At 29.2% G+C, this 13,631-nt stretch overlaps 1 protein-coding gene across 4 annotated transcripts in view; it reads right to left on the bottom strand.

Moving 5' to 3' along the window:
- The window catches only part of LOC126832749 (SCY1-like protein 2), a 97,487-nt gene that overhangs the window by 26,849 nt on the left and 57,007 nt on the right, over window positions 1-13,631 (bottom strand). For all 4 annotated transcript variants that reach the window (XM_050563652.1, XM_050563653.1, XM_050563654.1 and 1 more), the window contains exons 5-6: window positions 6,507-6,593; window positions 4,985-5,130 (exon numbers count right to left, since the gene is read on the bottom strand). In XM_050563652.1, the coding sequence (XP_050419609.1) occupies window positions 4,985-5,130; window positions 6,507-6,593 (233 nt within the window). The remainder of the gene's footprint in view (window positions 1-4,984; window positions 5,131-6,506; window positions 6,594-13,631) is intronic.

The raw sequence follows: 13,631 nt of genomic DNA, 5'->3' as shown, positions 1-13,631 counted from the left end.
CGCAATTATTTAATCTGAATGTGATTTTATCACAAACGCTTCGATGCGAAACTGCAAAAGTAAAAATCCAGCACATTACAAACCAGCAGCCATACCAGCACAGTAATATAATAATACTGGACATTGCCAAAGGTAGTGTCCAGTATCTTCAGATTCCCATCGAAGCGTTTTATTGAATATGTGATTTTAGTACTACCTATTTTAATTCTACTGGTCTAGAATAGCTGAATAATACACCTAAATAAGTTCTATATAATTTAGCATATGACAAAAGGTTCTATAATGAGGTTCATGTCTCTAATCTTGTGGCTCGTTTATAAGCCAGCATAATAAAAGGTTAGTTTAATGTGGTGGAACCAACCTTAGAATCATCTGGATAGGTTTAAACTATTTACTTCGTATATTTCCTTATTTGACTAATCTAATATTCCGTTTTAACTAACGTGAATTTTTTATATGATATTTCAGAATACTTATTATAAACTATAATCTTAATGAAGTTAAATACCGCTTGTCCAATGCTTAAATATGCTTTTAGAAAAATAAATTAAATATTAATCTTGTAACTGTCGTCTATCACAATGTAGTTTTTTTTTTAGTAAAAACTACGTAGTTGATTATTGTGTATAGGTCAAACGGCCAGCATGATATTATAAAATATCTGGTCATGGCGTTTACCTATTATTTTTTTTTTGTAATATTAGTGTCAACTCAGACGTCCACTATAAACGTGTAGCAGTGCGGTACGGTGAATTTCGATCGATCGTGTTCAATTTTACTTATTAGTGTTTGTTTTAAATAAAACTCAATTACCTTCTACAAAGAGTCATATGCTTTAGTTTTATTTCTATGGTAAAAATTAAACCCAGACAATTTTGAATTACATTTTAAAGATTCCAGATTCCAAAGTATTTTTTTTACATATTTTAGCATATTTCGGTTTTTTTTTTATAATTACACAGATTTTTTAATATTTTCTATATTTACAGCGCAATATGTATGTTTCAAATTATTGTTATCTAAAAGTATCAACAATATATGACGATAAAATAAAAATAAAATTTTGAAAATAGTGAATTGTGTTGACTTTAGGAGGTATAATTTGAATTTATTATTTTTATTGAAATACATGATTTAGACCTTAAATTACTTGTTACTAAATTATATAATAACGATTCAACGGGTTTATTTCAGGCACAAAAGAACATGGTTGATTTGTTGAATGGTAAAAAAGAAGCAATGATTGACAATGGATTCTTGAAACGCTTCTGTTCAGTTGTTTGGATTATTAAACAATGGCCAAATATGAATTTCATCTTAGTCATATACTCCGTCATAATACTTTTGTTCAGTATTATTGGTCTCTCATACAAAATATACACAAATAATCCTACCAGCGACAGTTACAGATTAAGTCAAATAGTTACGATTTATATTTTAGGTCTTGTATCCATACAAAAATATATTACAATAATCAGAAAGGGTAACAAAATTTCAAAATTATTAGATACCACATGTAACGATTTTTTCATTAGTGGGCAATGTCCATTAGACAATGAAAATATTTTAAGATTCAAAAAACAAAGTGCAATGTTTTTTTATTATTGGATTTTGACTTGTTTCACCGTATTTGTATGGACAGTTTTACCAATTCTTCATAACTATACAATGTCTAACAACGATTCAAATGGTTTCATAGACATAAACGTAATTCATTTTTACTATCCAATTTCTGACCAGTACTACAATAGGTATTTTTATTTAATTTATATGATTGAAGCATCGTTACCCGTTTTGTTTACATTCTACACTTTTATTTTTGATATATTTTATTTCTCACTTTGCTTAGCATTAACTACCCATTATAAAATTTTAATATCAAGTTTAATCAAATTTGGACACGACAGTAACGACACAAGTAAGCGTTTAAAAATATAAATATGAATAATATTATACGGTAATGAATTCTATTAGTAAACTTTGAATATTGCTATCCGTTTTTTATTCTTGTTAAATAGGCTTTAGTCGCATTACTTATTAGTTGTTTACAATAATATGGTTTAAAGAGTATTGCAGAGTTACACAGTAATAAATTAATTTTGTTACAACAAAAAAGGATTTTATTAAATCTTAATTTGTTGTAGTTTTTTTTAAGTAATATACTTACTTGTTTGACATATTAGTCAAGTTATTCCCAATTGCTATTAATGTCATAACCTAATAATTGAATTCCAGGCAAAATTCACTCTATCAGCCAAAAACAGTTATATCACTTTTAATAACATTTTTACAATAATTTAAAGGTACAATTTTTCTCTGTGCTATGCTGTCCTCTGGACCAAATTTAGGAAAACGTACACGGATTGCGCCGGACTAAAGTCAATTAGCGACTAATCAAAAAATTGTAATATATGGTGCATTTAATTTAATTTTGTTTAATGTTATATTGTTTGTATAGATAACGAAATGTACGAGGAATTAATAATTACAATTTCATATTGCCAAAAAGTGCATTTGTAAGCTTAAATCAATTACGTCTTGTCTTAAAATTGTTTTAATACATTCTTCTAAACTGTGTGTATTTTGTTTAATATGTTTTTAGGCATATGAGAGAATTCTGTTCCATAGTTCGTTTCAGTGCATTATTACATGTTATTTGTTATTCTTGCACACTCATAACATGTGCTTATAACATCGCATTGGTATTTTATCATTTCGTTAAAGTTTGTTTCAGATTTTTCAGTTATATGCCAGTATCCTTGTTGATTTATTTTTCTTTCGTGCTCATTTTATTATAAAAGTTCTATTTGCTAAACGTCAATTTAAAAATAAAAACTTCTAAATAAGTAACCTATTATGGGCACACTAAATAGGTGTTCATAAATAATACTGCTATGTTCGATCATTAACATTATCATAATTAATTATAAAGGTAATTATAATAAGTAAATGAACTTTTCAGAGTTTTTTAGAGTTCATTTTAGGAAAGCTCTATCTCGTTAAGGCCTAGATTTGTTGAATACTCGTTATCCGATTCTACTTTTATATACTTATAACTATAAGTTATTGCTTATGTATTTTATATAAAATGAATGATACTACTGGAAAATCTGAAATGAATATATTACTTTTATTATCTTAACAATAGTACAAATGTTATTACATTTTGCAGTTACTTTCAACTTATCCTGTCAATTTTATTGGTCTATTGAAATTCATTGTCAGTTACACCAGTATCGCTGCAGAGTTATTCATGCACCTATATTTTTCGGACGTTATGAACGAGGAGGTAATATAGATTATACTATACAGACTTGACTAATATGAATACAAATATTTCTGTGGGTTTAGAGGGACGGTTTAAATTTTGGACTATACAGTTGTAACTGGACTACAGCGGATATCCGATTTCGACAATTAATGCTGTTAGCGATGACGATGAATAATGCGAATCAGTTGAAAATTAGAGCTACACCGACAAAAAATATCGATTTGAAGTTGTTTTTGAGTGTAAGTTCAACGAGAATGTTGAATTATTCATAAGGATAAATTGGTGATGCTTTTGCAAATTTAACGCATAAATAAAATAGTACCAAACTCGTTGATTGGCGATGACACAAGACATAAAAATGTTGAATATTATGTGTATTGCTAAATTGTTTTATATGGATAAATAAATATAGATTATTGTAGCGGGCTAATTATAGTAATAAAAACAATTTTTTTCTAGGTTTTACAAACATCATATTCAATAGCAAATGTTATGTTGAACATGAAGTTATCGAATACGGATGGTAATTTTTAAAGTCGAAGACTGGCCAATAAAAACAAATCACTATTTATTATCTTGATACTTAGAAATCGCTCAATTGTAGTTACGAACTAAAAGTCACGTTACAGAAATTGAAAACATGAAAAATGCTTGATGTATAATTAACACTAGTTTTGTAAATTTAAAATTATAAAGGTTTATTCCACGTAACTCAAGTTTTAAATTAATTATTTCGTTACAAAAATACATTTAATAACAATTATCAGATAAATGTTATTGAATTTCGATACAATATGTTATGATAAAATTGTTAGACTTAATTTTTAAGGCGTAATGTGTAATATGTGCGTATGATGATTGATGAACTTTTATTATAATAGTTAAAACAAAATATAAGAATATATATTCATAGATATTTAAGGATATATATAGGAAAATATATTCAATTTTGTTTTTAATCATTTGATACTTATTCAAACTGTTAGAATTGAACCTAAGAATTTTCTGGTGCTTTATTAGAATTTATCTTTTTGAATGTTATTTTAAATTTGAATGATATACCTTAAATATTTCGGCTTCCTTGTAACAGTTATTTTAATGTGATTTGGATGGTTCTAAATTCATCAGAAAGTTTTATTATTATATCCACACGGTTCAGTACAGTAACAAATAAACAATTCAGTTGTTACAACTTTGTCACGGACATCTGTTGCTGACATTTTCAAAGGATGTTTACATACATATTGTCAGCGACAGTGTAGGTTGTGTCGACAAAGTTTGTTCGGCAGCATAAGCACCGAGCACATTTCAAAGCATTTATTTTGTTAATTGTTGATGTTTTTTTTCTATCTATTTCGAAAAGGTAAAAGTAAACTACTTGTAATTTACATCCATGTACGTTGACCTAAATTTATTAAGTTAATTTATCTTTTATAATTACGGTCATATTGTTATCACACGCTTCCACCCTTATGACCCATTAATATTTGTTGTACAATAACAATTTCATCCACAATTGTTATCTATATATATATATACCTAACGAGAGAGAGATAATACATTTAATGAAATACATACAACCATACTATAGAAATTAAATTTTATAAATTTTATAGTAATTCAATTAGTACGTTTTCTGTATTATGCAATAACATAGAACTATAAATATGCAAATAAAACCTAAAGTTTGAAATGAAAATGAGTTTTACTTACCACGTCCAGTTGTTTCATGTACGTCGAGCTGCTGTGATTGGCTTGTATCAGTGGTCGGCCATTGTTGAATATAGCAAATATTACCATTCCTAATGAAAACATATCGCTGTGGGAACTACAGTAGGAAGACAGCTGGACTTCAGGAGCTGGAAACATCATATTCGTTATTAATCAGTTAAACTGTACACAAAAGTGAAAACAATGTTAATTAGTATTTTGCCCACAAGGCTAAAAGTATCATCCATGTTAAAAACGATATTTTTAAATTCAGGTTATTTAGCTTATCCTTATTCTGTACTCTTTTGCTAGATTGAATATTTAAGGCAATTACAAAATATTTACTGTAGTCTTTGTTCGATTGTTGACTAAATTGCAAAAATCATTGGTTGTTCTACTATTAACTACAGCGGTAATAAAAAAAGGCTTTCAGTTATATATGTTATGTTTTAAAGCAATACATTTATAAAATGTATCATTGCAAAATTCCATAGCTCTATCCTTTTCAAAAGCCCTGACTAGGTCACATTTAAATAAATTTGAAAATATTTTATTGTTGATAATGTAAACCAGCAGTGGTTTAAAGAGTGAGGCAAGTAAACACTACCACGCCTAAGCCAGTGTGAAATTAAACGATCCTGCATTACCTACTCGACTGGTAACAATGTTTAATGCAAAACTCATTAGAATGTACAATACAGAATGCATATATTATAATGTGTTTGTAAGAAAATTGTTATATGTGATTTACCGACTAAAAACCGAGACGCAATGAAAACAAGAAACGTCATGTAACTGTCGTGGATGGAACACAAACTTCACTTGTTTCTTGCTCTATGTAATATTTTAATTTTCATTTTTGTAATATTATTGAACGTGACATATACTAAGTCTAATAATAATTCAGTTGAACAATATATAATGTTTGAAATGTTATACGATTGTATGTACACTAAGTTATTATACACATCACATATCAACTATACCAGTAAAAATATTACAGTCGAGTTTAAAATAATTATTTATGATGGGGGTCTACTGTCTAACCTAGACAGCATAAATTCCTAAAAATACTTTATATAAATTGGTGTTCACGAGAAAGCAGTGTTATAATAATAGTTAAGTGCATTTAGTTTGATACAACGTAAACAGTTATTCACCTACAAGTGTACCAAGAGATTATCATATGCAAAGGGATTGCATGTAAGCCGGATTACATTTAGCCAGGCGTTTATCAAATGGACTTATAATTAAATACACAACCGATTGAAAATCGTTTATCGCGTCATTAGTTCCCTCATTTGGCATAGAGGAGTTTAAAATATAATATGACATCACAAACAAAAATGTAGTTTTCATAACCATCCCATTACAAAAAAGAGAAACTCCTGGAAAATCCATTAAAACTTTTGTTGGAATTTAAAGTTCATGTTGATGCAAACTTATAGTTTATTTATAAATATAATTAAGTATCAAATTGTGAATAATTAATATAATTTTAGATATAAAATGACTGAATACGAACCTATGTAATCTAAATCAGGCTGTGCCATTTTTGGCAATCTTGACGTCCACGGCGTGCAGGTAATTCTTTCTCTTGCTTCAGTTTGAACTAAAAAAAAAAAAAATTTAGTTATTAGTATGAATTATGTAGGTGTACAATTATACAAAGATACATATATATATATAATATATGTTATATAAAACAGTTTTATTTATGCTGAAAAATTGAAACTATAATATACTAAAATAGTTTCAAAAAGTATATGATTACCACTATAGCTTGTGTTAATGTGATGCATATATGCTATAGGTATTTATTATAAAACCATAGTTTATACTATTAAAGAAAAATCACTCTATAGCGTTTTAAGGATGTTGTTTGTTCATTTCCGAAGGACAAGTTTGTGCCGTACACGTTAGACGACGGGGCGGAATTTCTAAAATAATTTTGCGAAACCAAATTAAGACGAAACGCTGATGAAAAACAATCACTTAATATTTATGGTTTTTAAGAAGGTGTTAAACCTGAACAGTAAAAATAACAATGGCGCAGAATGGAAAATATTTACAGATAGTTGATTTCAACTCGAATTTTAACGTTCTCACATTACTGGCTCGCGAGACTTTAGCGTCGCGCATAATTGAAACAAATGTGTTTCTATCGCGACAGTAAAAGTTTTAACGATGAATGTGTTCGCTCTATTTTGACGTCGTTGCATTCTTAGAGACTGATCATAAAAACTTTTATCACCGAGTTTATAGTGGCCACCGGTGCTCGTAATGTACGAGTCGTAGTGAATAAGTGATATCTATCCAATAACAAGAACCTAAGATTCCTATTAAAGCATATAGTTGACACGAAGAAATTGCTAAACGGGTAGACTGACAGCTGCTAAATGTCGACAGCCATTTTGAATTTTCTCCGATAGCAAGACTTTATACATATTTTGTATGCGTGTATAACTTGGAAGTATACAGAACTACATACGTATGGAATATATTAGATTAATCAAAATATTACCGAACGATATACTATTTGAAACTTTTGAACAAATACTATTTTAAATGTGTGTATATATATATATATATATATATATATTTATTTATATAGGTATATATTGTTTTTGATTAAGAAATTATACTTTATTTCGGTACGTTTGTCAATTATGCGTTTGGACGGGCCGCCAAAAGAGAAATAGCAGTTAAATTTCGACATTAATTCACGGCTGTACAAATAAATAATTAAAATTTCGTAGATTTTTCGCTGAAACCGATGCGCTACCATTACCTTACTTCGGACCAAGGGTTGGTGTACTGATAAATTAGAGTTGGTATGCGAAACACACACACACACACACGACCGGGCGATTATTTCAGAAAACATTAATAACGGTTAACTAAACCCCGGAGTTAACACTTGGGGATTAATTCAGGTGCTGTTTACGCGGTACAAATAATTCTCTACGTCCACGGGACACGTGTATCAACCGTCATTAGACCATGACGAATTACTAGCCCATAAAGTTGCGACCTGAAAATGATGGCCATCATAGATTAATGCACTCGTGCACGTTCAAATTTAACCTCATCACAATTCACCTGTAAACTTAATGCCGGTTAAGCTGTAAGCACAAGCCCATATTATTGTATATACTACCACGCCGAGCGTATTAAAATAATATCGAGTCGAGTTGACGTGGCTGATCTCGGCAAGTAATAATATTCATAGTATGTGTGTATGACGGAATACAGTTTTAAATTATTTAATATCGAAAATGCATGTACAGTGTACACAGACTAACCACAAAGGCTACACGGAAATATGTATCTATATATTATATATTCTTTTATGTGTCATATGTATCCATTCTACATTATTTGTTTATATAATATATATTATATACATGTTTTTGTTATAAAATGTTGTGACATTTATTGAAATTTTAACCACTAACATAAGGTTGCTTTTTGTAAGTATACATGTTTTTTTAATAGCAATTTATAATACCTACCTGCGTCGTTAACAATAACCTTTTTTTTAAAATTAGCTTTAGAATATCCCGAAATATGTGTGTATTTTGTGTCTCTGGTGTTTCTCTATAAAGATATAATGTGCTTTACTTTATTTGCAATCAAATTGTTCAATATAAGGTTTGAAATAGTTTTGTAATTTGTTTGAGTTTTATATTTTATCGAAAATCTTGCTATTACTGTATAATAAAACACTACAAGAGACAATAATTGGTTACCAGTAAATAAATAATTAAATTAAATAAGTTATAACGTTAGTCAACTAAAGAAACTATTGGATGAAGATTGACGTCTTCCTAATGACTATACCCTACTCTAGTCCCATAGTACAGAATTGCTTCTGTTGCTATGTCCTTTGTCTACAGGAATTTAATAAATATAAATTTCCAATAAATTATTAATTTTTAATGAAAAATTGAACCTTGTCCTTAAATGTTCGAAATACGTACTTAAACTTATAATAAATGAATTTCCAATTAGGTCCTGAGCGGAACCATATTATTTTTAAGTAAACTAATTAATTGGGTAAGACTTTTAAAAAAAATAAGATATCAGTTGTTTACTAAGTTAAAACTACACAATTTCCATGACAGAAAAAATGTTAAGTCATTTTCGAAAGACAACTTCTTACTTATCAGTTGTCATCTAAATAAAGTAACTCGATTTGTGTTATTATAAATATTTTACGATCGGCATCTCATTAGACAAGTTATTAATTATGTTTTATCAAATAGGCGAATATATGGTAGAAAAAACGAAACATAGCAAGTATAATATTCATTGAGCTTAATATTTCATACAAAAATTACAGTAATATGGCCAAAAAAATGATCATACCAATACAAGCACTCAAGCTGTTCTTTTCCGAGGGTTTGTCGCGAATCTGAGCACCGGTTATCTGCTTTCGCTACTTCATATAATTTTCAGAGTTCAGGATAACTAATTATGCCCATGATGTTTAATAATGCTAATGGCTAGTTTTGCTGATTATTATGTTAATAATGCTGATGGCTAACTATGCTAATGATTGCAAGGTTTTACGTAAAATCTACTTAGTTAATAAAAAACAACTATTAGCTTTACCCAATGAACTAAACCTAAGCGTATGGGTATTTAGAACATAGATAATCGTTTAAGTATACAGTTTCTGAAATTGACCTATTTTCATCTGAAGTTTTTATTTTTACTAAATTATAGTAGGTATACAGCCGTTCATTTTATTGCAGTTCGCGCGTTCAGTATACAATTTTTTTTAAAGATTTTTAGATTGTGCGAATTGCTACTATAATAATATAAAAAGTGCTAATGTTGTCGACCGCATGCCAATACAAGACAATTATACAGACAATTTAAGCTAGCAATGTTTTTTGCCAGGATTATTCTAAATATAAACAATATTTTGCTCAACACACTTTTTAGTTAATGCCATGGCCACAAAATAAAAATTGTATTGTTATTATGCGTGTTTCAGTAAAATATATATAAAAATATGATATATTACATAGAAAAAAAATTCATACAGTATTTGGTCACTCACCGTAACAGTTTGAACCGGGTATGTAATTAAATAGTTGTTGAACAGAATATTTTGAAAATTAAATGTGTTTAAAATTCACTTTGAGATGCTTGTGCGTTTAAAACGTATACAAAATCTAAATGTATATTATAACTAATAGACCTAATATATTATTCAATTACCATTCTAACCGATAAAGTTTTTCTAACTTACTAGCTTTGTGCAAAACTTTAGTTTAGATGAATATTTTATTCCGCCGAAGAAAAATTTAGGAGCGTTTTAATAAAATATAAATTTTAATAAACTCGTTGAAATATTACGCTGTAGATTTAAGTCCAGTGTATAATGGACGTACAATTTATACATTGTTAATGTATGTATGTTGTACATGTATATACTTTTTGAGGATTTCTCGTAATATTATTTTGACGTACAACATAATATTGTAGTCTGTAAAATGTAGTTTAATCTGCTAATATTTATGTTGTCATCAGTAATCTGTTAGATACATCTTTAACTGTCAGAAAAATATATTATGGCAACTGATGGTTGCTCAAAATTATTATTACCAAAAGGTGGGAAAATGTGAATAAACACAATAGTAGTAGAATTCATTATATTTTTGATATTGGTTCAATTTTAAAGTCGCCTTGACATCTCTTCTATAATTTGGTAATTTGGAAATGTGAATTAAACGTGTTATTAAAATGTGTTATTGGGTACTGTACAGAGTGTGTAATAACAGAGTAGTATTTAACTATTCATTATAATATATTTGTATGCAAATAAATTACTAATATTTAAAAGAATAGTAAAACGTGTTGTACAAATTCTCTAAATTTATTTAAGAACTTAAATTATTATTGCTATTTATCTGATTTCGGGGCTCTAGTAAACTTTGCAAAGGAAAAAACTAAACAAAAAATGTTCGCTTTTTCTTTTAAACATAATACTTACAAATACAATAGAGGTATTGCTTTCTGTTGCACACTTTATCCGTAGTCGGTTTCTAGGTTGCTATGTGTGTGTGAATCAACAGTCAACAGGCAATGAAAATATTTTAATTATATTGTTAATTATATATGGGTAACCATGACAGTACATTTTTATAGACAGACGATCAACCCTTATCGTATCCACCCTGCATCTTCTAAACCACTATAACTAGTTTGAACATACTATCCACAGATTCGCATCGAAGTGATTTTATCACTTTCAGTTATAATAAAAACCTGTAAATCTGTGACCTCTCCGTCCCCACTATGTCCCGACCCCACTGTACTGGCTTTTAATTGATTTCATTTTCTAAACATTTATTTAAATCATTTATTTATTTTAATTTTAATTATAGTTTGAGTTTAAATAACATATTATTTTATGTCCAGTTTCGTTCAGGGTATAGGTACGCTTTAGTAAATAGAGAATCTCCTAAAGCAATATTACCTAAACTACAAAAAAAACGGAATACCTACATTATACACATACCTATACATATTTTTAACCCTCGTGTCGTGGCCTTTTATGTAAATAATGCAATCCCGGATATTCGTGTACCAGTGTACGCGCAGGTATACGTTATATCAATAATTTATTTCTAGGTGTCGGATGTCTATTTGTAATGGCGGCGTACTTTTGGTTAGAGACATTGGACCGTTACAAATACATATTTTAATAGGTCGTAATTCTCAAAGTACTTTAAACCATATAAAATCGAGTAGCATAAATAATAGGTTTCGAGACATGGCACATAAATTGTTGCGAGGCCAATTGGCCAAAAAATGTCGTCGGTAGAATTGTATAGGTTTCGCTCGAAAATATTAGCTTGTATACCATCTATATATATATATATATATATATATATATATATATATATATATATATATATATAAACGAATTGAGCCGGATATTATTTTCCTCGTGAAATATAGTGCTAGAAGTCGATTTTGGGACAGTCTAGGCAATTGATCAGTAATTAATTGAAAATCTTTCCCACAACCAGCATTCGGAGCTATAGTGGAATTCGGTCAACCACAAAATCATAATATGCCCCTTAAAAAATAATTGGCGGTGAACGAACGAGTGCATTGCTTAGTAGTAATATTATACTGAAGTCTGGAGGTAATAATCAACAAACAAAACAGGCGGGCAGATGTAGTTATTTTTGACCGAATAACAAACAAGGTAATGGTTTTGGACCGAACACTTAGACGGGAAACGAACGATAATAACCGCAAGACAAACTAGTAGACGAAGAGGGGAAAAATCAATATAAAAACCAGTAATATCATTTCTTCAACAATAATAATAACTGGGAAGTTTATGGCGTTTGAGTCGGGACACGTGGGACCATTTCACCTCTGCTCAGAGCTTTTTCAAAAAAAAAAAAAAAAAAAAGGATTACAAACAGTTAATAGAAACGTGTGTCTAACAATAGTACTTGGATAAACATTTGTACAGCAATATCCAAATGTGTTCATTATATCTTATAAAAAATAAATAGAATAGAAATTGTGTTTGACTATTTTAAACACCCTATTTCAGAGCAATTACTGTAACAGGAAAAACTATACCGTCTCGTTAACGACCCGTCTAGTCTGTCGGACGTTTAACTTTAATATACAAGCAACGTGTCTTTCTCGCGCGTGAATATAGTTTCAATTTGTTTTCCGATTGTTATCCGGTTTTGCACCAGTTTTGTCTTAACAGCATAAAACACGTCATGCTGTAACTGACCTCATATGTAATCAGATAGGACTCTACCTGTCTGATTTCTGTTAGATTCAAAAGACGAACAGCTAGATTCAAATCAATGTAATTTGTCGGATTTATTCAATGAAACAGTGGCGGATCCAGGGGTTGTCCAAGGGGGGGGGGGCGAATTTTCGTTTTTTGTAGGTATAATAAAATTACCTTTTTTGATTTTTACTTTTTATTAATTGTCTACAAAATGTGTTACAATATATTAATTATTTTGATTAGTTATTTTTTAATTAATCATTATTAATTCAGTTTAATTTTGACCCAATAAACTTTCATAGAAAATAGCTACAACAAGTTTGTTTAAATATCAAATACATACTTATAATTAAATAAAGTACAATACTCAGATATTTATAATATAAAATCAATGCCTTTTTTTTTTCTTTAGCAAATCTTTCAATAATATTATCTACATTCGATACTGGCCGTTTTTTTTTCAGTCAAAACACATCATTTTTTGTCCATCGCACAGGCCGAACCAGTAATCCGATAAGTAATTTGAAAACAGATTTGAATTCGCCATGAAGTTTACTTAGGATCGGTCAGGGTACTTTTTTCAATTTTTAATTTTAACCTTTTTAAAATTTGATTTTAAATTTAATTAAAAGTACGCTGACCGATCTCAAGTAAACTTCATGACGAGTTCAAATCTGTTTTCAGCGACGGAACAAAAAATTTACTATTATATTAACTAAAATGGCTTTTACTCATAGACAAAATGATTTAAATTGAAAATAATACCACGAAGCTTATACATATTAACAGGTAAATTAATTGACACGGTCGAAATTTATTACAATCCCTTTTTTCTTGGCCCAAGGGCGATCGCCCCCCTCCCCC

The sequence above is a fragment of the Adelges cooleyi genome, unplaced genomic scaffold (genome assembly GCF_023614345.1).
Source record: "Adelges cooleyi isolate 19-005CV unplaced genomic scaffold, UGA_ACOO_1.1 ACOO_flye_CR_arks_rails_tigmint_CR_PRNA_167, whole genome shotgun sequence".
In the NCBI taxonomy this organism is placed as follows: domain Eukaryota; kingdom Metazoa; phylum Arthropoda; class Insecta; order Hemiptera; family Adelgidae; genus Adelges; species Adelges cooleyi.
This window is presented reverse-complemented; position numbering and strand designations above follow the sequence as displayed.